Source organism: Cetorhinus maximus, chromosome 12, assembly GCF_964194155.1.
Source record: "Cetorhinus maximus chromosome 12, sCetMax3.hap1.1, whole genome shotgun sequence".
Lineage (NCBI taxonomy): Eukaryota > Metazoa > Chordata > Chondrichthyes > Lamniformes > Cetorhinidae > Cetorhinus > Cetorhinus maximus.
In genome coordinates this window covers 86,062,229-86,089,386 of record NC_135890.1, presented here as the reverse complement: position 1 = coordinate 86,089,386, position 27,158 = coordinate 86,062,229, and the positions used below count along the sequence as shown (strand labels likewise).

General features: G+C 39.4%; 1 protein-coding gene across 3 annotated transcripts in view; it reads right to left on the bottom strand.

The window, feature by feature from the left end:
- Window positions 1-26,559, bottom strand: part of LOC144687656 (mediator of RNA polymerase II transcription subunit 13-like) — a 275,902-nt gene extending 249,343 nt beyond the window's left edge. For 2 of the 3 annotated variants that reach the window (XM_078554036.1, XM_078554039.1), the window contains exons 1-2: window positions 26,004-26,532; window positions 24,554-24,791 (exon numbers count right to left, since the gene is read on the bottom strand). In XM_078554036.1, coding sequence (XP_078410162.1) covers window positions 24,554-24,791; window positions 26,004-26,072 — 307 coding nt within the window. In that variant the 5' untranslated portion in view covers window positions 26,073-26,532. Of the gene's footprint in view, window positions 1-24,553; window positions 24,792-26,003 lie in introns of all 3 variants that reach the window. The other variant, XM_078554037.1, reaches the window with a different exon arrangement.
- Window positions 26,560-27,158: the final 599 nt, after the last annotated feature.

Sequence of the window (27,158 nt, the reverse complement as noted above, 5' to 3'; positions counted from 1 at the left end):
TTCTACTCAAAGTAAAACTAATAATATGACAAATTCAAAACTGTAAATCCCATTTCTTGTATGCTCTAAAGTTCACAACAGAGCATGTTAATTTCAAATGACACAATGAGATTACATTTGAGACACTTGAAACCTCACATCTTAGTTCATCCAACAAAAGCACCAATGTGGCACGAAGAAAATTCAATAGCAAGTTAAAATTCTTCATCAAGCTGTTAATTACATGTCTTAAAGGCAACCAAATATTTAAAGACTAACAGGTGTTTTGAAAACCAGAGCCTAATATCTGTGAATATTTCACAGTAAATTTAACTTTGGTCAGTGTCTTCTTCCATTGCCTCTCAAAGCTGAATGTGCCAGCTATTCAAAATTATTTAATGGTAAAAGGTAGTCCAGTTTCACTTCCATGAGGTACTCAAAATTCTACATAAATATATAGATCAAGCCTTCCCCAATTAACTGAAACAAGTTACAATGATCAAAAACTCAAATTTACTCAATAAAGTTACAATAACCCATGGGGAAGAGCAATTTACCCATTTTCCTTTACATTAACATGCTAGCTGACTCCACAAAAGTGATGTAAATTAGCTTTCCAGTCTCTGAAATGGCACCTACAGCTGTGAACGTCATGTGGTTTTTATTGCATATTGTTGCCAGATACACATTCTGCAAATGCAAAAGTACCAATCCCAATGAAATTGAAATGCAATTGCGCAAATTCAAATAAAGCAATTTTTCAAAGGTTTTAAAAACTATTTTTAAAACCTTAACTTTAATAGTAGGCATTCCATCCGCATAAACAGAAATACCTATAAACCTATCAAAGATTGTAAGATTTATGTTCCATTACTGGTCAGAATTTCCACATTAGACATTTTACAGCTCCAGCCAGGTTATGCTGACTACTACTTTCAGTAGTTCACAGGTTCTTTTCTAGTCTTACCAATGTGGGACATAGAAGGAAGAACACAATACAACTCCTATGTTCCCAGGCATATAACTAGTTACACATCATTAAAAAAAACACTGACATAACTCTTGCATCGCTATTGCTTGGTTCATTAAATCAACTATTAAAAGTGACTACAGCACATTGTGCAAGTACATTTTACAATGTATGTTAGCGAGCTCTGTTAAGGATCTACAGCCAAACAAAGCTTAGCAAATACAATGCATGCCAAGCTGCGCAATATGCCATTAGAAATATGCTTACCAAGAATGGTTCTTCACAGACAAGAAAGTATCCTGTAGAAGTATTTTAGCAACCACATTACAAATTCCCCTTTAATTTCATATAGGCAAGGTTCCATAAAAAGTTCACATTCAGCCGTAACATTTCATTTCTAACCAGTCTAACATTTTTCATTCAAGTAGTAATTATTATAATTAGGCTTTGGAAGTTTCCTTATTGAAATTGCACAGCAAAAAAACTACCCATTGTTGGAAGGCATGTTCAGCTACTAAATGGCACCTTGATGCTTTTATATAAAAATCATATTTCCAACTGTCCTTTTCACCAACCACAATGCTCCAAAAAGATGTTGCACACTTCATGTGTTCTCAGTTTTGAAGAAGCTCCCAAGTCCTCAAACTTACTCCAATTTTGCCCAATGTTGGAAGTTCATAGCTCTTTGACGTACATCGAGAATTTGATTTTTACATAGAAATACATACATTGCATCAGCAGGCTATTCAACCATGGGCAGCTTCAGAGCAAAACATAATTTCATCTTCATGTGTAACCCACAAACAAACTTCCAGCAAGGTTGCTTAATAAAGATCCGGAGCTCTTGATTTTTTTACTCCATAGCCCAGGTGCATCAAGGCCAACTGTACTAACATTCCCAGCTGAGCTTAACTAAAACCATATTAAGCAAACTGTAGACCCTCCTGTACTCCACTTTCCTATATCAATACGACAAGCTGCTTTTACCAAGCCAATCTTGTTCAAATGAAGTTGTCCAAATGTGCATTGGTACAACATTCAGAACAGGGTACACTACAGGTTGGCATAGGAAACAGATGCCACTTTGAATGCCAACCAACCATCTCATCTTTCAAGGGACGGGGACATGCCCTCCCCTAGTTGGTTAGACATCCTATTCAATCAAATCTGGAAATGAAATAGAGGGGAGGGTGAAGAGGAGAGAAATTGTAAAGTCAATACTGCTGCACAAAACTGTAATACAAATCAGCCATTTGAATTATGTATGAACCCCTAAATTGTGGTACTGTCAAGGTTACAGCAGTGAAGCTAGAAGGCAATGGCGACAAGTGTTGACAGATGATCAGTGAGTGTACATCTTTGGAAAAGGGTGATGGGCAAACTTATTACATTCATTTTACTTCTGGTTTTATATTGCTTCAAAATCATTATAAAAAGCAGTCAAGACTTCAAAGATCAGAAAGATTTGGAAACCACACAGACAACAGAATACGTATTTAGAAAGGCCGAGTAGCATTTCTATTTCATGAGAAATCCAGGAAGCTCAACTATGTTTCATTTTCTTTGGGAGTTCTTCCTTTGATGGCATAACAATTTTTAAGCCTGGGGAGAATGAAGTAGCTGTAACCAAGTGGTTCAGCATACACACAAATATTGGCTCTAGACTGCATAGATACAATGTGACTAGTGTCAGTGCTGCAGGTTTGCTTTCAAGACGAGCTCAATTTTAGTTTGGAATACTTCAAACAGTTTCACTAATCCTTATGATGTCAGCAAATTTCTTGAACTAAAGCAAACAGTAACAATAGAAATGTAGTCAGGATCATGGTCGAAAAAAATCAATTAAGGTGCAGCATAAAAACTGATGTATAAAAATAATTGGAGCGAGTGTCAGCCTTGGCTCAGTAGTGACACACTTGCCTCAGCCAAGAGCTTGTGGGTTCAAGCCCCGCTCCAAGACTTAAATGCATAAATTTCAGCTGACATTCCAGGGCAGCACTGAAAAAGAGTGCTGTCTTGTTGCAGGTGTTGTCTTCCATAGAGGGTGTTAAAACTGAGGCCCTGTTTCAGATCAATGAGATAGATCCCAGGGCACAATTCAAAGAAGAGTTAGGGAATTTTCCCAATGTTTTGGCCAACATTTATTTCTCAACCAAAATCTAAAAGTAAATAACCCAGACATTTATTTCACTGATGTTTGTGGAACCTTGCTGAGTGCAAATTTGCTGCCATATTGCCTGCCTACACTTCACCAACATATTTAGTTGGTTGTAAAGTGCTTTGTGGCGTCTGGAAGTTCTGAAAGGCCCTATGTAAAAAGCATTGGGGACAATATAATCAGGTGGATAGACAGTTCTCTGCAGCCGAAAGCAAGCCTGGACAGGTGTTTTGCCTGTTTCTGGGTTCAAGACATTTGCTCGGGGCTGGAGAGGAACTTGCAGGGGCGGGGGGGGTGTGTATCCAGTGCCGTGGTCCACATGGGTACCAGCGACATCGATAAGATTAGGAAAAAGGTTCTGTATAGGTTGTATGATGGGCTAAATTAAAACACAGAATCTCAAAAGTTAACAATCACCATTATTACCTGAGCTACAAGCAAATTGGCATAGAGTAAATAAGATTACAGAGTTGAATGCATGGCTCAAAAGTTAGAGTGGGAGAAATAGGTTTTGATTCACGGGACACTGGCAACAGCAGGGAAGAGTGTGAGCTGTACCATTGGGACAGTCTTCACCTGAACCACACTGGAATCAGTGTTCTGGCAAGTCATATATCTAGGGCAGTAGTGAAGGTTTAAACTAAATAGAGGGGGCAAGGGATCACAGGGGAAGATGCGTTAAATTAAAGGGAAAAGACATGGCAAGAGAACGAGGTAGCAATAATGGTAATGACAATCAGAGCATGGCAGGAACGGACAGAGTGCACAAACTTACGAGTGTGACAGCAGATAAGGCCAGTATTTGCAAATAGACAGAACATGGCTTTGTATCTAAATGCCCATAGCATTTGTAACAAAACTGATGAACTGTCAGCTGAAATAGAAATAAATATGTATAACCTTTATAGCCATTACAGAGGCATGGTTGCAAGGTGGCCTATGCTGGGATCTGAATATTCAAGAGTACATTACATTTAGGAAGGACAGGAAGCTAGGAAAGGTGGAAGGATAATGAGTGAAGGTGGACGATCTTAGTTCCAAAGATCAGGATGTAGAATAAGTTTGGGTAGAGATAAGAAATGGCAATTGTGGAAGTAGTTTATAGGCCTAACAGTAACAATGCTGTAGGACGAGCTTTACAGGAAGAAATAACGAGGGCTTCTACAAAAGGCACTGGAATTATCATGGGTGATTTTAATCTAGAGATAGATTGGATAAATCAGGATTGGCAAGGGTAGCCTGGAAGATAAATTCCGAGTATTTTCGGAGCAATTTCTTAGAGCAGCAAATTCTAGAGCTAAGCAGAGAGCAGGCTATTCTAGACTCTGGCAGTGTGCATTAAGGCAGGATTAATTAATGGCTGCATAGTAAAGATGCCTCTAGGTAGCAGTTATAACATAATTGAATTTCTCATCAGTTTGAGGGAGAGAAGGGTGGGTCTAAGACTCTTGGTTTAAACCTAAAAATGGCAATGACAAGGGTGTGAAGACAGAGCTGGTCAACGTGAATGGGAAAATAGGTTAAGGGGTAGGTTAGTAGAAATGCAGTGGTAGACATTTAAGGAGATATTTCATAACATTCAGCAAAGGTGTATTCCAGTGAGAAATATTCTAGGAGCCAGTCATGGTTAATGATGGAAGTTAAATATAGTATCAAATTGAAAGAAAAAATGTACTATTCTGTGAAGAATGGTGGGAGGTCAGAAGATCAGACAGAATTTTAAAACCAGCAAAGAATAACTAAAAAAAGGGGAGAAATTAAGAGTATGAGAGAAAGTTAGCTAGAAACATAAAAAGATAGTGAGAGTTTCAACAAGTATTTAAAAGGGAAAAGAGCAACTAATGTGAGCGTGGGTCCTCAGAGTCTTCTGAATTAATAATGGGAAATAAGGAAATGGCAGAAGTGTCGAACAGATATTTGTGGCGGTCTTCAGTGTAGAAAACATAACATCCCAGAAATACTTGTAAATCAAGAGGTGAAAGGGAGGGAGGAGCTTAAAATAATTACAATTACCAGGGAAAGGGTACTGTGAAAACTATTGGGACTAAAGGCTGACAAGTCACCAGCACCTGATGGCCTGCAACCAGAGTCCCAAAAGTAGTGACTGTGACGATAGAAGATGCACTGGTTTCAATTTTCCAAAATTTCCTTTATTCTGGAAAGGTCCCATCAGATTGGAAATTAGCAAATGTAACTCCTCTATTCGAGAAAGGAAACAGGTAGCTACAGGCCAGTTAGCCTAACATCTGTTATAGAGAAAATGTTAAAGTTTATTAAAAAGGCTGTATCAGAACACTTAGAAAACCTTAATGTAATTAGCACAGTCAACATGGTTTTGTGAGCCACAGTCAACATAGTTTTGTGAGAGGGAAATAATGTTTGACTAAGTTATTTGGAGTCCTTACAAGTAACATGGATAAAGGGGAACCTGTAGGTGTAGTGTACTTGGATTTCCAAATGGCATTTGATAAGGTGCCACACCAAAGGTTACCATGCAAAATAAGAGCACATGGTGTAGGTGGGCTGGGGGGAGGGGGGGGGGGTGGTTTTACATATTATCATGGGTAGAAGATTGGCTAAGAATAAGCGGAGAGTAGGGATAAATGTGTCATTTTCAGGTTGGCAAGCTGTAACTAGTTGAGTGGCACAAGGATTAGTCCTGGGGCCTCAACTATTTACAATCTATATCAATGGCTTGGAGGAAGGGACCGAATGGATGGTTGCTAAATTTGCTGATGACACAAAGGTAGGAAAATAAATTATGAGGACGACATAAAATGTCTATAGAGGTATTTAGATAGGCTAAGTGAATGGGCAAAAATATCAGCAGATGGAGTGTAATGTGGGAAAATGTGAACTCGTCCACTTTGAAAGGAAGTATAGAAAAGCAGTATATTATTTAAATGGAGAAAGACTGCAAAACTCTCCAGTACAGAGAGATCTGGGTGTCCTGTCCATTGTATACGGTGTTGGCGAGACCACATCTGGAGTACTATGTACAGTTTTGGTCTCCTTGCTTGGCAAATGATATAATAGCATTAGAAGTAGTTCAGACAAGGTTCATTCAACTGATTCCTGGAATGAAGGGTTATCTTATGAGGAAAGGTTAGACTTACATCCACTGGAGTTTAGAATAATGAGTGGTGATCTTATTTAAACATATAAAGATCATGAGGGGAATTGACAGGGTGGATGCTGAGAAGATGATGTTTCCCCTTGTGGAAGAGACTAAAACAAGAGGGCAGTTTAAAAATAAGATGTCTCCCATTTAAGATGGAGATGAGAAGAAATTTTTTCTGAGGGTTGTTGGGCTGTGGAATTCTTTTCCACAGAGAGCAGCGGAGGGCAGGGTCACTGAATATTTTTAAGGCTGAGCTAGGTACATTCTTGATTGGCAAAGGAGTCAAAGAGTTCAGGGGCAGACAGGAAAGTAGAGTTGAGGCCACAATCAGATCAGCCACGATCTTATTTAATGGCAGAGGAGACTCAAGGGGCCAAATGACCTACTCCTGCTCCTAATTTGTATGTTTGTATGTATGCCTTTCATTAAAAAAAACTATGCAAACTTACCTTCATGAATTTTGTTGGATTTTAATAAAGCTTCTAATACAAAGGATACAGGAATAGAGCAGTGGGGCCATGCATTCAAGCCACAAGCACAATGTATACGTATACATGTTCGCCCCAAAAAAATTCCTAGCAAATCAAAAGGGGAATTATAAACACACTTTGGAATAAGTTACTACTATTTGATTTTGGACATGTTTGCTGTTAGTTTGGTGTGGTCAACACAGGTTGCTTGCAATCATCTCTTAGCAGATGCTAAGATTAGCCAGAAGGATCATGCATTTACTCAGCTATAATTTTTGCAAATGCTGGAAGGCCATGCTAGAAGACACAGGAAAAAAATATTAACTCAAAAAAAAGCTACCTACTTCAAGTCAGTTTTATAGAATTGCCAATAGTCACCATCCTATTTTCTTTCACTTAACATAATTAAGTTGAAGGTTAATCATTATTAATTAGATCAAACTATTGGCCAGAATAGTTATGCCATGCTGCACAAAAATATCACGGCAAACTACTGAAGACAATTGTGATTCATGTGAAAAAAAATGGGCAGATAGTTCACGAATAGAAAAAATAATTTGGCTTACCACTGTTTATATGCAGTGCACTGAGCTATGTTCCTCATTACGTTTTGTCTTGGACAAAGTAATTTCTCTGAACAGAAATGCAGGCAAGATTTGCCTTCAGAACTTTACATCTTAAATCTCAGCTTGCTTGTTTCAAAGATCAACAGAACAATTTAATATTGCTGTCAAATTTACATTCACTGCTTACAGGGTTATTCGAACATTATAGTGATCAATGCCCACAGAAATTTAAAATGATGCAAACTTACACAGAATTTATCAAAGGAATATTGATGCAGATGTTCATAGTCACTTTCATTAATGCCTACTCTGATGTACAGAAGTTAAAATATAGATTCCCAATTCAAACATTAGACGTAAACGTACTAACCTCTGTTTACCATCATCCCTGCCAACAACTTCTACTGGCTTCCAATGATCTCAAAATATCTTCATTCGTTAATTGTCCATGGTGTCATTTCACATTTCTGCAACTAGCTTTTCTCTCTTTAGAATATAGTCATTTACTCATTCCCAACCACCCCACAATTGGTGGCAAAGCCAGAAGCAGGTCAAGTTGAGCACTTTCAGAATTGCTTCCTAAATCATCAGTTTCACTGCATTTGCCTCTGCCTTCAAAAACATCCTGGAAATCTTTCTACTACATCTTTGGTCACTTCTTGTCATTCTTTAGCGCTTCTACCTTAATACTGAACTTTCTCCCTCTATTCTCACCAAAAGAAATTGCCTTAGAATTCCTTGTGCCATGAAAAGCATTTTAAAAGTTGTAGTTTTTACTGCTCATTATACAGTCAGCCCCAACACCTTTTATCATTTTTGTTAGCTTGCAAGAAATTACATCATGAAACTTACTGATAAGTTAAAATGGTTTAAGTAGGAGAGAAGGGTTAGATAATGTCTCAAATGCTTATAAGCTAATATCACCCAGTATTTCGCAACGAGTGTGATTCCCATCCCAGTCAATTTAAATTTTGTTTTTCAATTTAGCCTTCTACAAAAATACTGTTCCAAATATATTCCTTTTTAAACCGACTACACATCAACTTAGAATCAACTATAGTACCAAAGGCACTTTTGCTACCTTACTCTTTTACCCAGAGTATTTGAGGTCCAAGATCTCAAAACAGAGGTTATGGTCATGGTTTACCAGACAGCAGTGATTCCTGTGCTCCTATATGCTTCAGAGATTTTGACTCAGCAGGGACCTCAAAGCACTGGAGAAGTACCACCAGCGATACCCTTCGCAAGAGCCTCAGAATCTGGTGGCAAGAAAGGCAGCCCATCAGCAGGGTCCTCTCCCAAGCCAACTTGTCCAGCATCGAAGTGCAAATCACTCAAAGCCAGCTCCGCTGTGTGGGACATGTAGTTCATACCTGACCCAGACTTCCAAAGCAAATGTTCTACTCAGAACTCATGTCAGCAAGAGACTATTAGAAAGACAGAGAAATGCTTTTGGAATGTCTTCAAAGCATCGCAGAAGGGGTCAAACATACCAACCAACTCATGGCAGACCCTGGCTTGTGACTGACCAAAATGAAGGCTCATTCAGGAGGCACCAAACACATCTAGAGACTTTGTCAGGAATGTGAAGAGGTGCTAGAGGGAGCACACAAACCTCCAAGCAACCCATCTACCCAACCCTTCAAATACCGTCTGCTCTGCATGTAGAGGAGACCTCAGATCACGTACAAGGTTTATCAGCCATTTCAGAACATTTCAAATCAAAGTGGAAGCAAGTCATCCTCCATCCCGAGGGACTGCCTAAGAAGGAGAAAGCCTTACTGATTTTTCCCAACTTGATAAAAAAAAATTTAATAAAAACAGACACCTGAATTTAAACACAGCTTTACTAGAAACAAGTTATAACTAATTAGATGCCAAATATCTTGCACTGTTCTATGTGTATCATGCAACAACCTTGTAGGAGCATCAATTCTGTTCATTTCCAGTGCACTTCAACTTTGAAGCATTGAAGAAAATTAAACACCTACACCGGCCAGTACATCAACTGGTCAGGTTAAGATAAGGGTAGGTTTTATAGAAGTAAAATAAATCCATCAATCCATTTAGGCACCCCAAAATCTTCACAGGTTCCGACTGTTGACCAATGCAGTTGACCAATTAGCAGGCAGCTAATAAGGTGTTGCCATCATGCCTTCACCTGACATACATTCGTAATGTAGGGGGATGAAAGGTTATATAAGAATAAAAAGGGAAGAGGGATGTGAGAGAGCAAAAAAAAAAACAAAAATAGGGTATACCAAGACAGTGTTCAGCAATCCTACCATCTTAAGAATGCAAAATCAATTTTAAGTCAGGGACACTTGATTTATAGTGGCTGGGTAGAATTAAAATTGCAGAAGAGAGCAACAGGCAAATTGAGCACCCACACCTTTCCAAAACGCTTTATTTTACAGAAGATCCAGCATGTGAAACAGAACACTGAGCACTTTTTAAACTCCACTTCGTGTTTTCCTCAGTTATGCTGGATGTTGTCGTCTTCTTAGGCAATCCCTCTGGATCAAGGATGACTTGCTTCCTCTCCAGTTCAACAGACTATGAGATAGCCAATAAGTCAAATGCACAATCTGTAGGCTCTGCAAATACAGGGTAGGCGGTGCCTGGATGGTTGAATAGATCAGTTGTTGGGTGGTTTGTGCGCTTTCCAATGCCTCTACTTCACTTCTGTATGTTTCCAACAAAGACTCTCCACGTGTTTGGTGTCTTCCCATCTTTTCTATTTTGGTCGGGCACAAGTCAGGGATTCCCCACGAGTTGGTGAGGATGTTTGGCTTTTTCAGGGGTGGTTTGAAGACATCCACAAAGGTTTCTGCCATCTCCTGGGAGTCTCCTGCCATGACCAAGTTCCTAATAGAGCTCCAGTGTACTGAATGTAATGGCAAGCACAAGTGGTGTGTTACAGATTCTCTACAAGTACCTGCAATTTCTATAAGACAACTCCCAAGTTACTGCAAAGAAAAGTAATACAATTAGATGCAATAGAACATTGCCTTGGCACAAATATTTGGGAGCAATGTGAAGGTCAGCATCACTGTGAAGACAACCGGGAACAGTGTGAAGCAGGTCAGCATCATTGAAGTAAGAGAGAAGGGGAAAAAAAAAAATCAAACTGTGACATCACTGTAAAACCATGAGTTCATTGGCTGGCGAGTACTGCTGCTGCTTTTCCTTTCTCTAAAGTTCGACTTGATGAATGGCAGGAAACAGCAAGAGCAGGGCTATCTGCCACCACCAGGAGCCAGTCTGTGGGGTCAGAACCCATGTTTGGAAAGAAACGTTAAAATGTGGCATAATTGGCTGGTGAGTAATTTCCTATTTATCTTATCTAAACGAGGGAATAAACTGGTGAGTTATTTTTTTCCTTAAAGTAAGGTTTACTAACACTAGTAAGGTGTATCAAGTATTATTAGGGTTTACCAGCATTGATAAGGGTTATTAACAGTAGCAAGGTTATTAGCTATCAAATTGAGGAATAGCTGGGCTACTGCAACCTCTGGAGTGCACATCCTGTGTTGTGTGGGGACTCCAGGACACTTCCCATCTGCAGGAATTCACTAAATGGCTCCATAGCACCATGAAGGGAGAGTGTGGGGCTGTCAGCAGAATGAGGTTAATAGGATTGGTGAGATACAGGCACATTTTGACATGTGGAAATGTGATGTTGTGGCTATAACAGAGACCTGTTCAGAAAAGGGCAGGACTGTGTGTTAAATATTCCTGAATACAAGGTGTTCAGGAAAGATAGGAAAGGAAGAAAAGCAAGAGGAATGGCAGTATTAATTAAGGAGAGCATTGCAATGCTGGGGAGAGGGGATATCCCAGAGGAGTCAGGGGATATCCCAGAGGAGTCAGAGGTAGATCTATTTGACTAGAACTAAGGAACACAAAAGGTGCAATTACATTGCTCGGTGTAGTCTAGAAGCCACCAACTAGTGGCAAGACTGTAGAGGGACAAACATTAGAGTAGTTGTAATGGGGAACTTTAATTATCCAAATATAGACCAGAATAGTAGTAGTCTAAAAAGGGCAGTGAGGGGCAGGAGCTCCAAGTGTTCACGAAAATTTTCTATGTTTTCAGTCCAATGATAAAGGAGGCATTGCTAGACCTGGTTCTTGGGAATGAGGTGGGCCAAGTGGATCAAGTGTCACCAGGAGAACATTTAGGGGTCAGTGATCACTGGTTTAGGCTGACTATGGAAAAGGACAAGAACAACCTAACTAAGAATAATTAACTGCAGGAAGTCAACTTCAATGGGGTAAGAATATATCAGGGCTGAATAAATCGGAATCAAAGGCTGGCAGGAAAAACAGTTATAGACAGCCTTATCAATTTTAAAACCTTCTAGTGTATTAATTACCTCCTCTCACCGTGGCTGGGTAGCAGCATCTTCCCTTTTAAGATAAATGCAAAGTATTCATTTAATGCCTCAGTTTTTCCCCCTGCCTCCATGCGTAAATCCCTTTTTTGGTTCTTAATTAGCCCTGCTCCTCCTGTCATCTTTTTACTATTTATCTGCCTTTGGGGTTCCCTTTTATGTTAGCTGCCATTCCCGTTTCAAACTCCTTCTTTGCTATTCTTATTTGCTTTTTTACTTCCCTTCTGAATTTTCTGCATTGGGCCTAGATCTCCATTGTATTATCCACCTGACGTCTATCATAAGCACAATGGGCAACCATCAAAGAGGAGATAGTTCAGGCAGAGTCAAGATAATTCCCTCAAAAGGGAAAGGTAGGGTAAACAAATCCAGAGCTCCCTGGATGACAACCAAGTTGGAAATTAAGATGAAAAAGGAAAAAAAAGTTTGCTTATGACAGACGTCAGGTGGATAATACAATGGAGAGCCAGGCCAAATATAGAAAGTTCAGAAGGGAAGAAAGTAAGTAAGAATAGCAAAGAGGGAGTGTGAAAAGAGAATGGCAGCTAACATAAAAGGGAATCCCAAAGGCATACAAATAGTAAAAAGATGGTAGGAGGAGCAAGGCCAATTAAGGACCAAAAAGGGGATTTACACATGGAGGCAGGGGTAAAAGCTGAGGTATTAAATTAATGCTTTGCATCTATCTTTAAAGGGAAGATGCTGCTACCCAGGCCACAGTGAGAGGAGGTAATTAATACACTAGAAGGTTTTAAAATTGATAAGGAGAAGGTATTAGATAGGCTGCCTGTAATTAAAATAGATAAAGCACCAGGATGGGATGAGATGCATCCAAGGATACTGAGAGAAGTGAGAGTGGAAACTGCAGGGACACTGGCCATATTCAGAGAGCTTGTGCAGGTATGAGGGGCCAAATGGCTTCCTACTGCGGTGTAACAATTCTATCAGTGATTTGGAAGTATTAGCTAAATAACAAAAAAAATCAGAAATTTACAGCACAGGAGACCATTCAGCCCATTGTGTCCTTGCCAGCTGACAAATATCCACCCGGCTTGATCCCACTTTCCCCACCCTTAGTTTGTAGCCTTGTAGTTTATGGCACTTCAATTTTAAATGTCATTAGGGTTTCTGCCTCTACCATTCTTTCAGACAACGAGTTCCAGATTCTCACCACCCTCTGGGTGAAAAGATTTCCCCTAGAATCCCCTCTAAACAATGTTCATCAATGTTGCAACTGTGCTTATCTAGAACAATGATTTTTAAAAACCCAAGCCATTATGCTTCAAAGTGTGATGATACATTTCCTGTGTGTCGATCTGATTATGGCCTTAACTCTGCTTTCTGCCTGTCCCTCATAACCTTAAGATTCCTGATCTACTTGGGAGTCAAAGTTAGCCTTGAATATATTCAATGACTCACCCTCCACTGCTCTTGGGGTAGAGAATTCCAAAGATTAATGACCCTCAGAAAAAATTCCTTCTCATCTGTCTTAAATGAGACACCCATTATTACCTCCACCACGGAAGGTGCGAGATTGTAATGTTTTCGCCCCTGTTTGTTAGTCTGTTTGTAAACAATACATCTCAAAAGCTAACAAACAGATTTCAGTGAAACTGGGTATAGATAGGGTACAGCCTAAGGAAGAACTGAGTAGATTTTGGTGAAGATGGAGATCTAGATTTTTTTTAAAGGATCCATTAAGGTTTGGAGAAAGAGCAAACTGACTTTTTTTTTTAAAGAATATTGCGGGTTGTTTTATTTAGAACATTGTTGACCATCTTAGGTGTTGTGGTGCAATTTGTCACAGTTGTCAAAATATGAGCAGAGTTTTCAGAGCTGGTTCTTAAATGTGGATAGGCCTGGAATGAGATGGAAGCTCTTAAAAGGACTTATTTTTTCAGCTTTGTGGTTATACAGCATCAGGCAGGGAAAAGCCTCAGGAAGTGCTATGTCACAACACTGAGCTAACAATGTGGTGAAGGTATGCACTCTACTCTACTTTACTTTCCCTCTTTACTTGCTTTTAAATGATAGCCCCAGTTCCAGATTTCCCAACAATGGAAAACAGCTGTTTCTCATCTTTGGGAAATCTAGGGAATCAAGCTGGGTGGATATTTGTCAGCAGGCATGGATACAATGGGTGAATAGTATCCTGTGCTATAAACTTGAATTTTTTTTATATTTGGCTGATACATCCAAATCACTAGCATCTACTCTGTCAAGTCCCCTCAGGATCTTACATAATTCAATAAGATCACCTCTCATTCTTCTAAACTCTAGTGAGTTTAAACTCAACCTGCTCAATCTTTTCTCATGAGACAACCACTTCATTCCAGGAATCAGACTAGTGAACCTTCTCTAAACTGCTTCTAATGCAATTATATCCTTTAAGGCTTTAAGGAGACCAATACTGTACACAATTTTCGCCAGTGCCCTATACAGTTGTAACAAGACATCCTTACTTTTATACTCCATCCCCTTGCAATAAAGGCCAACATTCTTACTTATTTGCTGTACCTGCATACTAAGTTTGTCTTCATGAGCAAGGACACCCAGATTCCTCTGTACCACAGCACTCTGCAGTCTCTCTCCCATTGATATTTTGCTTTTCTATTCTTCCAGCCAAAGTGAACAACCCCACATTTTCTCACATTATACTCCATCTGCCAAATTTCTGCCCACTCACTTAACCTACGCATATCCTTTTTCAGACTGTGTCCTCCTCACAACTCACTTGCCTACCATTGTACTGTCAGCAAATTTGGCTACATCATCTTATACTCCTGATATCCAGTTGGTGAAGGAAGAAACCAGAACTAGTCTTTACTCAGAATAGATTTATTCAGAGTGAAATATTACAGGTATATCTCTCCTGGCTCTCGTGTCAGTAAATGTCTCTTTATATGTGCTCAAGTAACCATCCATTCAATACCTTCCACCTGTGTACTTAACTTCAACTGATGCAATTAAAACCATACACTCAATCCCTTCATTCAAATCATTATCATCTGTAAATAGTTGGGACTTTCCCTTTCTGCTGCTGTGCCATTCAAGTGAAGTTAATACAAACATTGTGTCCACCATCTCATCTTACTGAAATTCTAATGACAGTACTGTTCCCTTCCCTCCAGTAACTTCAAACCTTCAATGACCAGATATTTATTCATCTGAACCTTTAAAATCTTGCAAGATTGAGTTGATTCAGATAATGGTTTGAACATTGTTTAATCTTAAGTTAATCTTTTTTGACCTTTCCTCAAATGACAACCCAAAAGCTGATTAAAGCACATGAGAGTAATAAAGTCAACTTAAATACACAAATTAACAGTAGAATTGACAAGTGTTTCATCAAAATGCAAAATTACAATAGCTGTTTTAACATTTCAAAAATATATTTCAATGCAGGGCAAAACCAACATTGATTTTCAATCTCTGCCAGCCTATGGTATTGCAATGTGTTGTGCTCTGATGAAAAGCCCCATTTTTATTGGCACACATGGTGTAAGGACCAGAACCACAAGCTTGCAATTGCATCTACAATAACACCTAACATTTCTCATTTACACTATATTCTATTGATAGCAGGTCTACATTATAATCTAGTTCCTCTCCTGCAAGTCTGCACCATTTACAGTGGGCCAGAGGCAACAGCAGAACATAACTACGAAAGTACAAGTTTCCTGCATGTGTAGCTACTCCAAAGTTGCAAGCATGACACAGAAAAAGGGAACAGGCACAGAGCATAAAGTCAAGAGTGAGAGAAGCAAGGCATGCAGGCAGAGACAGTGAGTGAGACAGAACAGTGGTAATAAGGAGAGAGATGCAGACAGTATGTCAGAAAGAGACAGACAGACAGACACAGTGATACACCCAAACAAGCACATAGACAGGCAGAAAGACAAACAGGTAGTAAGAGAGACCAACGTGTACTTTTTGAAACTGCTACTTCGAGCAAAACACTAAGTCACTGATTTAAAAGTATGCTGTCAAACTATCAACAGCTGCATGTTTATGTTCTGATTTGGGCACAGTGATCCAGGTGCAAACCGAGCCAGTTTTCACAAGCGATATTTTTTGCTCAAGTTTCGACAAACTCACTTGTATATTGCTGACTGTAAAATCTGCTGTGAACCAGTGCCATGGGGCAACGTTTTAGAGCATTTTTTTTAAAATTCCATGTTTAAAAAATATTCCCTGAAGTATTTATGAGTGACAACCTGGTGCAGATTTATTAATACAGCTGGAAAAAGGGTTTATTATAAATATGCAATTTTAATCAAAATGTCTGGTCCATCTCCTGTGAGTAAGCAGATTTTAAGTAACTTAAATGCATTTTAAAAACTACAGAATCAGACTAGTGGGGTACCACAAGGATCAGTACTTGGGCCCCAGCTGTTCACAATATATGTCTATCAATGATTTGGATGTGGGGGCCAAATGTAATAATTCCAAGTTCATGGATGATACAAAGCTAGGTGGGAATGTGTGTTGTGAGGAAGATGTAAAGCTGCTACAGGAGGATTTGGGAAGACTTACTGAGTGTGCAAGAACATGGCAGATGGAATATAGTGTGGAAAAATGAGAGGTTATCCACTTTGGTAGAAGGAACAGATGTGCAGAGCATTTCCTAAATGGTAAGAGATTAGAAAGTGTAGATCTACAAAGGGACCTGGGTGTCCTTGTCCATAAGTCACTGAAAGCTAACATGCAGGTGCTGCAAGCTATCAGGAAGGCTAATGGAATGTTGGCCATTATCGCAAGAGAATTCGAGTACAGGACTAGTGAAGTCTTGCTTCAATTGTATAGAAGCTTGGTTAGACCGCACCTGGAGTACTGTGCAGAGTTTTGGTCCCCTTACCTCAAAAAGGATATTATTGCCATAGAAGGTGTGCAACGAAGGTTCACCAGACTTGTTCTGGGGGGGTGGCAGGACTGCCTTATGAAGGGTGATTAGGGAAACTGGGCCTGTACTCTCTAGAGTTTTGAAGGGTGAGGGGTGATCTCATTGAAACCTACAAAATATGTAAAGGAATAGACAGGGTAGATGCAGGTAAGATGTTTCCTCTGGTTGCGGAGTCTGGAACCAGGGGACACAATTTCAAAATAAGAGGGAAGCCACATAGGACTGAGAGAAGGAGAAATTTTTTTGCTCAGAGGGAATCTTTGGAATTCTCTACCCCAGAGGGCCATTGAAGCTCAGTCGTCGAGTATATTTAAGGTAGAGATTGATAGGTTTCTGATTAACAACAACACACAGGGTTGTGGGGATATAGTGGCATAAAGGCATTGAAGTGTTCGATCAGCCATGATCGTATTGAATGGCGGAGCAGGCACGACAGGCTGAATGGCCTTCTCCTGTTCCTATTCACTAGTTACGCTAGTGCACAATAAATAGTTGATTAAATTAAAATATTTGAAAGTGCTCATGTACCAAATAAGCTCAATTTTAAGAGCCTCTTCAAAGACCAGCAAACAGGTACTATTAGCAGAAGCTTTTCATGGTAATTAATTTGATCAAGGGTATGGCCAGTTTTGGAAGCAAAGCCAACTTCCAGCACAATGTTGGACAGAAAAAGAAAATCACAAACCCAATTTGTGCCTGAAATTCAATCTTTTTAGCTGCTTTAACCAACTAACACTCCAGGCCATCAGTTCGAAGATTTGGACTTTGTACTGTTCATTGGAACCACAAACTAGGAAACAGCTTATTGCAGCCAATTTGTAGGCATAAACAATGTGAAGAACTGTGGAGAAATCAATTTTACCATTAAAGTGAACAAATATATAAATTTTAAGCAAAAGATAAAATGCAATCCCTCGGGACTTTTACAAAATCTGCAGCTTTACCCAATCTCTGCACACTGAAACTGCAACCGAAGAACCAATGCATTATAATTGGCGTGGAAGGAGAGTTGATGATATAGGATATAAAAATTCAGTTTACAGAAGACAACCCGATATGCCATTTTCCTCAAAATGCAGACTAACTACATTCTGAACAAAGAAATCTGGGTGTGAGTTTCTAGTAATCATTAACGACGAGGTTTCAAACAAAAAGGTTTTGGAGGTAATGATCATCTGAACCTCGTGAACAGATTACAACTACATTTCATACTTAATGAAATATACACTATTTATAAATGAGTATTTTCACAAGTGACTGTTGACAGAATAGATTAAGTCCTTGATTCATGAGGTCACGCAAAAAGGGTATTAATGCCACAAATTGCTGACAGGAACACAACAGTATTAATGTGCCAACATTTCAATGTCTGTACAACCTCTAAAATAAATGGCCCGATTCCACTCGCTTTCCCTCACTCCACACCCCTGCCCCACCTCTTTTTGAAAATTTAACCAGTTACTTACAATCCAGCAGTAAAAGTTTCACATTATGCAAATATAAAATAAATTTATAAGTCTTCAAACAGATCTAGTGCCATTTCCTGTGCATGCTAAGGATGCAGTCAAGTATGTGCATACAAAAGTCAGGATCCAGCAGAATTTTAAAAATACATTAAATGGTACCATTCACAAAAAAGGAGGGTAAAATTATGTTTGCACACTATTAACCCTGCAGCCAGGGGAAACTTTCTAAGTAAATAGGCTAAAAAGAGGGATAGGATAACCACCTTGGTCCTGGAATAAAAATGCCAAAACCAAAAATTATTTTAACTTGTTTTTTGTCAAGAAAAAAACGCATTTTATCTAAATGATGCATCACTGCATTCCCTAACTTTAGTCCATAATGTACTATATAATTCAGAGCATTTGCAATGAAGGTTCATATGAAAAAGAATGCGTTGACTAGCTACTAATTAGGTCATTTTGTTAATGCTCTGCCGCAACAATACAAAAACATTCTTGGAACTTTTATAAGAAACACTATTACTGAAGTTATACATTCAGTCTTTATTGTTTAGCTAGCAGGAAAATCATAGGCCCCATTTCAATTGCAGAATGGAGCACCTAGATCTCACTTAAACCACTGCAGATAACATTTGATGCAAAAACTGCATTGACAAAACACTCGCTCAGATCTGAAATCAAAGCCAGAGCCAGAGTCAATCACTTATACACCAACTGAAAACTTAGTGTCTTTTTCTACAAAAAACATAACACCCTCCCCTAGAAAAAGATACAATGAATTGTTTATACGTAACTTGCCATGTGTGAAAGAGTATCTGAGCCAACAATCTCAATATTTGCTGAGTTTTGAAAAACAACATTGATACACACACTGATATGGGCTAGATATGGGTTTTTGAGGAGTGGGTGGGAAGAAAAGCTCTCTCAATAATTGGACTGAAAGATTGTAACATCTCTGCAATTCATGACATCCCTTATTCAAATAGATTCAACAAGCATTTTAACCAACAAAAACTGACAGCTCTGCAGAGAAATCTGGAAATAAGCAACAATCATGTGTTCCATCACAGAAACTGCCTTTCCCACAGAATAAGCTTGACTGCACCAAAGCAGTTTGTCAGTCAGTGTCTAGGGTGAAACTCAAAAGGGTGAATAGATACAAGTTTCAGGCTACACAGTAGTAATTAGATATTAAAATCTGTTACACCCGCTCTTGGAGAGTGCATGGGGTTAAAAGTGTGTGGTCAGTGAAAGTGCACCAAGGGGGAAAGGATACTAATGTTGGGTAGATGGTTCAAAGTGGGAGGGGTAAAAGTAAGGAAGGAATGATAGGAAGGGGAATATGTATGAGAAATGATAGGAAACAAGAGAAGTTGAAAGGGAAGCACAAGTTAGAGGGGCAGGGCACCTGCAGTTATTAATAGCTGATTTTCCCAGAAGAGAGGTGGTGGCATAGTGGTATGGTAGCTGGATAAGTAATCCAGAAGCCCAGGGAAATGCTCTGGAGACCCAGGTTCGAATCCCAAGGCAGATGGTGGAATCTGAATTCAATAAAAATCAAATTGAAACCATTGTCGATTGTTGTAAAAACCCACCTGGTTCACTAATTTGCCTTCAGGAAATCTGCCGTCCTTACCTGGTCTGGCCTACATGTGACTCCAGATCCACAGCAATGTGGTTGACTTTTAAATGGGCAATTAGGGGTGGGCAATAAATGCTGGCCTGGCAATAAATGTGGCCAGCGACACCCACGTCCCATGAAAGAAAATCATCCAAAAGAAGTGAAGAGAAAGGATGCAAGAGGGAGGACAGAGGGAAGTCAGTGAAAATTTGCTAACTTGCTGTATGCAATACAATGGCAAATTTTTCTTTTCTCTTTTCTTCAGAAACCAAGCCCAAGCCTGAAAAGCTAATCTCAAAATATACAATTATGCTCAAATGTGATGACTCATATGGATTCATCAAGTTGTTTGACTTTTAATAAAATTCCAAAGAAAAAGCTACACACATTTTAAAACTTGAAATTAAAAGATTCATTAATTCATTTTGTATGTATAAATGATATAATTTAAAATAATAAAATTTCTTGGTGGTAACACCTGTAACTGTTCCAAATTCAGAAATAGTCAAGTGATCCCTGAAATGGCTTTTGGTGTAAATGGAGATGAAACGATAAGACTGCACATTCAAACAATACACATACAGTTCTGCATGCTTAAAGCTCCACCCACAGTGTGAGCAACTACAACAGCATCTCACCATGGCCCAGCATTTAAACTCAGTTCCTTCAAGCAACTCCAAAAAGGCTCAAAGTTCAGGCATATTAATGATGTAATTTTGTACACTATATTACAACCAACTATGTATCTCACCAATGTGGGAAGTTTTATGCTGATAAACAGCCAGAAATCAGAGCTACAAGCTTTACCATAACACCTTATTGCAGCAAGCCATCAAGTTCTTTCAGAATTGCAATTTTGCTGTGCATAATACTTTGATGTAGTTAACTACTAGTCTCTAATGAGCCTTCAGGAAAATATTAAACACTTTTCATTGCTACTTGAAAGCAATGAACGATCAGAGGGAGCCACCCTGAAAATACAAGCATCACAGCCTGCTGTTTCAAAAAATATTCAGACCATAAACTAATAAAGAGCTTTTCAAAATGCTTAGGGCTATATGTTTAAGCAACCAGTAAATTTACAAAATCTTATTTTAACATGCCATACATAACCCAATTTATCACAGGGCACCAACAATTTGTTTCCTTAAGAAAGGTAACAACATGTGTACATTTGTGACCAGTAACATTCCACCAAACTCCAATGAAGTCAGATTTAATCTCTCAAACTTATTTACATACACACTACAGGGCTGAAGACAAATAGGAGGATACATAATGCAGTTGTAACTTTCAGGGATCAAAAATTATGTAGTCACATCCAAAACAAGTCTTAACTGGTCATTTACAAAGCTTACAAGTGAAAGCTTGAAAAAGGTTCACAAGTCTTTCCCCACCACCAGGCCATAACCAGTACAAATAGCAAATAACCATGCTCAATATGGAGAAAGTAGAGAAATGACACAAGAGATGCACAACGGTGTTAAAAAGCAGTGCCTTAATATTTTTAAAATACCTAGACCAATCTAACTAGCTCAGCTACAATAGGAAAAGAGTAAAGTCATATTTCCTCAACCACAAAATGCTTACGTCAGTGTCACTAATGGCAAAGATGGTATTTACCAGAACAGTTTTATTGTGGTTTTAGTATTTATCGTTAAATCCCACGATAGAATACTACAACTATTACCATTCTTGAGAGTTTAATCTTTAATTCTCAAAACATTTTATACTTTCATAAAGTTTATTACAGTAATTTTACAACAGATACCAAGTAGCTAAGGTACATAACAAATTAAGGCCAATGTATCAACTTTCAGGTTAATTTTTCAGAATTTCCTCGTCAACATACGAACATAAGAATTAGAAGCAGGAGTAGGCCATTCAGCCCCTCAAACCTGCTCTGCCATTCAAGATGGTCATGGCTGATCTGAATGTAACCTCAACCCCACATTCCTGTCTACCCCCAGTAACCTTTCAGCCCCTTGTTAATCAAGAATCTATCTAGCTCTGCCTTAAAAATATTCAAAGACACTGTTTCTACCACCTTTTGGAGGAAAAAAATTCTCCTAATCTCCTGCCTTATAATGAGCAATCCCTTATTTTTAAACAGTGGCCCCTAGTTCTAGATTCTCCCAGAAGAGGAAACATCCTGTTCAGATCCACCCTGTCAAGACCCCTCAGGATGTTAAAGGTTTCAATTAAGTCACCTCTTACTCTTCTAAATTCCAGTGGATACAATCCTAACCTATCCAGCCTTTCCTCATAAGACAACCCGCCCATTCCTGGTATTAGTCTAGTAAACCTTCTTTGAACTGCTTCGAATGCATTTAGATTTTTCTTTAGATAAAGAGACCAGTATTGTACACAATACACCAGATGTGGTCTCACCAATGCCCTGTACAACTGAAGCATAACCTCCCTATTTTTGTAATCAATTCCCCTCACAATAACTGATAACATTCTATTAGCTTTCCTAATTATTTGCTGTACCTGCACACTAACCTTTTGTGATTCATGCACTAGGACACCCAGATCCCTCTGGATCTCAGAGCTCTGCAATCTCTCACCATTTAGATAATAAGTTTATTTTTTATTTTTCCTGCCAAAATTAACAATTTCACATTTGATCACATTATATTCCATTTGCTAGATCTTCACCCACTCACAACCTATGTAACTTTGTAGCCTCCTTACATCCTCTTCACAATTTACTTTTCTACCTATCTTTGTGTCGTCAGCAAATTTAGCAACCACTCCTTCAGTCCCTTCATCCAAGTCATTTATATAAATTGTAAAAAGTTGAGGCCCCAGCACTGATCCCTGTAGCACACCACTCGTCACATTCTGCCAACCAGAAAAAGACCCATTTATGCCAACTCTCTGCTTCCTGTTAGCTAGCCAATCTTCTATCCATGCCAAAATGTTACCTCCTACACCACGAGCTTTTATTTTCTGCAAAAACCTTTGATGTGGCACTTTATCAAATGCCTTCTGGAAATCTAAGTACAGTACATCCGCCAGCTCCCCTTTATCCAGAGTACATGTGGCTCCTTCAAAGAACTCCAATAAATTGGTTAAACATGATTTCCTTTTTACAAAATCATGTTGACTCTGCCTGAATTTTTCCAAGTGTCCTGCTGTAACATCTTTAATAATAGCATCTAACATTTTCCCTATGATGGATGTTAGGCTAACTGGCCTATAGTTTTGTGCTTTCTGTCTCCATCCCTTTTCGAATAAAGGAGTTATATTTGCTATTTACCAATCTACTGGAACCATTCCCAAATCTAGGGAATTTTGGAAAATTAAAACCAGTGCATCAACTATCTCACTAGCCACTTCTTTCAAGACCTTAAGGTCTTGCTGTACATGTTAGATCACCAGTATCTAGATTCCTATACAAATATTAAAAGAAAACTATTTACAAATGGTGCTACCAGTGGAAAATACATAGTTTAAAAAGGGTACAAGACACCGTATTTTTATTTTGCACGCATGTGAAACGCTCTTTCAATCATGGTCAACACCCACATAAGCATACTGTATGCAAAGAATAAAAGTACAAAGTCCACAAAGATTCAAGACAACAGAACCCAAAGGTCAAAACGAAACTAAAAAGTGACCAGAACCACTTCCAACCAGATTATATAGATAATGTGTGAAGTCTTAATTCACAAAAGATTGTTGGCTAACTTTTCCACAACTAGTACCCAAGTATCGACAAGGAATTAGAGTATCCTATTTAAAAAGTTGCGATAGGTAGAAAAGTTTTATTGGCTCATTGTACAGTATTCAAGGATATTCATCAACCACATTATATTGTTACTTTGCATTACTTCCACTATTTTTCGCCCAAGTGTAGAAAAAACAGATTTAAGTACCACAACCATAACATGCCACTACACAACAAAAATTCACAGCTGCTGCCTACTACATCATCTACACAAGTTTCTTGTTTGATCTCAGAGTAAGGGGGCTCCCCAACAGCTGAAATGCATTTCCAGGTTGCTAAACTTGCTATCCAGAAAATCTTCACAAAGCAGACCAAATCTATCTGCTGCCATTTTTAAAATATGCAAATAAGCAATCACTCTTTCACAGAAATGAAGTAAAACATCAGCTACGTTTGGTTCGTGAACACTACAAAAGCATTTATTGCAGTAATAGACAATTATGCAAGTGTAACAAGTAAATTATAACATTTTAGACCTGAAGGAGAATGTGAGTTAATAGCTAGGAATTCTAAGAATTTTCTCAGTAAATAGTATACAACTATCCTGCTGACAGAGTCAAATTACCTTGCAGTAGGCCTCTCTGGAGCTTTCCAGAGACCAAAAGCTGTAAACCACCAGCCACTGCTACTGTTAAAACAATGCATCACTATCTGAACTCCAAGCACCCAAAATATCTACAGCACTAGAAAGAAACACAAGTTTACATGTGAATGGACCAGATTTCTACAAATACTTTCATTACATTCTCTAATCCTTTTTATTCACAGCTACACAAGACTGTTAACAAACAGCACAACGAAGTCTATTTCACATTTCATAGTTAACAGCTCTAGAGGCGGTATTGTATTCAAAGTCCTTGTCAGCTCTGATAAATTGTGGTGAAAATCCTATGAGGAATTCTTCATTTAAATTATTGAAAACATTCCATATGTATATACAAAGGGGCCTGTCTGGAATTAACAGTCATAAAAACATTTTTAAAGACAACCTTTAATAATCAAATAAGCACTTGAGATGACTTTGCAAGGGAAAATTCCACTTAAAGATGTGATCCACTGCACATGCCTCTTCAAAATTTTAGACAGTGTATGCAAAAGCAGTAATCAATCATGGAAACTCCTCCAACAGTACAGCCATTTTATTGAATAAGAAAGATGGAACTCACCTCGTAATTCATGATGAATTATATCAACTAAATTCGGCTCCTCTCCCCACCAGTAAATCCACAATTCCTTGGCTTCGGGTCTCACATCTCGTCGCCATACACATAGCAGATTGGCCTGTAGACATCTAATAAAGGTCTGCAGAATAGGATCATCCTGAGCTGGTGCTGAGATGATGGGACCACAGCCCCCTAGACCCTGGAAACTGTACCTACGCCATTTGATGCCAGTTAGTTCAGCCTGTTGGTTGAGAAACATGTCAAAAAAAAGTCCCACGAAATATTTAAAAGATCTCCATTGAAAGCTAAATGTGTTGAGGATATTTTGAACTTTGGGACAAATGCTTAATATCTCATTGTCATATCAAATGCAAGTCAAAATATGATTGCAATTGTAATCAATTACAATATATAAATGAGGGCAAAAATTTAATCATTACCATTGTCAACCAACTCCTGACAGCTACTACTTTAATATATGTTGATCGATCAAGAATTGATATTTAAAAACTGAATATATAGTATTAAAAAAACGCCACAGCAAAAATGTCAATGTATTAACAACCAGATTTTTAAAATTAATTTTAAAGGGGTACTTTCATTTGAATGAAACGCTCAACAGCCTCAAACGATTTTTAAAAGATGTAATCCACAATATTGTTTTTCACAAAGCACGCAATAAGGAAATTTAAATTGCGTGCATGCGTTAACTAGAATGCACCGTGAACATTTAAAATGGTTTGAACATTAAAATGACATGATTGTAAAAAAAAAACTGGATTAAATGATGTACTGAATCAAAACAGATTAGGGTGGAGGAAACAAATTTCAAAGCTATAAGACCAATGCAGAAGAAGTACTTAACATTAAAACTTCAGACAGGGGACATGATTTATTACTACAGCTGGGAATATTAAGAAAAAACGTGCACCGGAAAATCTAAAGACGGTGGTGGTGGTGGTACTGCAGCAATAAGACAAAATATCAAATGAATGCCATGTAAACGACAAACAGTATCAGTTGCCATGTAGAGATTACGTTTAAACTTCCCCCCGCCCCCTCCCCCCTCCCGAGAAAAAGGACACGCTTTTAATTCGACTTGAAATATGCAGACATTTTTCCAGTTCAAGATGGTGGATTAAAAGCTTCCAGCTCTGTTAAGGGAAAATAATAATATGCAATACGTAGTGGAGGCTTTTAGGAGAGGGGGTGGTAGGGAGGGAAGGGGGGTGTGGGGGGGGGAGAAAGAGAGAAAGAGGAGGAGGAGGGGCGTAAACATCAAAAATAGTTGGGGGCGGGGGAGGGGGGGGCTAGGGAATAAACTCTAGACAGGAAAATAAGGCCATGTAAACGGTTATGCTAAACCATTAGTAGAAAATGGCTGCTCCCACACAGCCTAAGGCCCCTCTCCCTTTCTCTCTCCCTCTCTCCCCAGTCTCTCTCATTCACTCACCAGAGAGAATAAATTCGAATGGCAGTCCTCCAAGCTAGCACCGTTGGCCACCCAGTTTGCTGCAGTCATGCTCCGTGCATGACTTTCTCTCCGGAGGTCGAATTAAAGATTCCGTCTTGCTTTTTTTTTGCAAAAAAAAACCGAAAATAATATGTAGGTAGAACCGGGAGGGATGAAACAGTCACCCCCCCCACTACCACCACCACCACCAACACCAACCAGACACGCACACTCACAAAAAAAACCTCCTCCGCCCACCGCCACGAGAGAAAAAAAATAACGAATAAATATCTATTTTAAAAATTATAACTAAAATCTCTCCAGAGCGATGGAAGGAGTGACGTCCGCCGCTTTAATTCAGGAGGCTCCCCCAGCTTTTGATGGTTATATTTTTTTGTGTGGTGGTGTTGTCCTTCGTCGTCGTCCAGCTCCCAAGTTAAACGAAAGATCAGTCGCTGCTGCTGCTACCGCCGCCAGTTATCCGCTGAAGGCTGCTCTCTCTCTCTCTCTCTGGCTCGCCCTCTCTCCCTCCCCTCTCTCTCTCTCTCTCTCTCTCACTCACTCACACACATACATAACACACACACATACAGACAGATAGACAGACACAGGCAGCCAGCGTAATGGCGACAGCGCTGAGGCGGGCGGCATTTCCCCGCCAAGGATTGGCTGCGCCCGCGTCACATGGGTGGACGCGCATCCCACCGGCCCCTCCTCTCCCTCACTCCGGCGAAGGGGGCGTGGCCTGGCGTCGGGCACGAGCCGCCGGACGCGGAGCCACCAGAAGAAGAGAGCTCGGGCTGGCCTTTGCCGGTTAGCGCGCTTGCGCGGGTGGGCCGGCCGGCGGGCGGCCGGCTGGACGGACGGACGGGGCCGCGGTCGGCGGCGCGGCGGGGACGGGATCGGGGGCTTTGGGGGGGATGGAATCCGGTTGCTATGGCGTTGCCGACCCGGTGGTGGCGCTCATCAGCGCCTTAGCCAATGGAAGAGATCACCAGGCCTGTGCTGCTGATGGAGGCTATGCACTTGCTCCATTATGTCAGCAGGTTAAAACCTCACACCTTCTAAAAGTAACTTTGTTAACCAGTTTAAATCTATGCACAGCCATAATCAGATAATTTCATTAAAATGATCTTTATACAGCCTCCTTCAAAG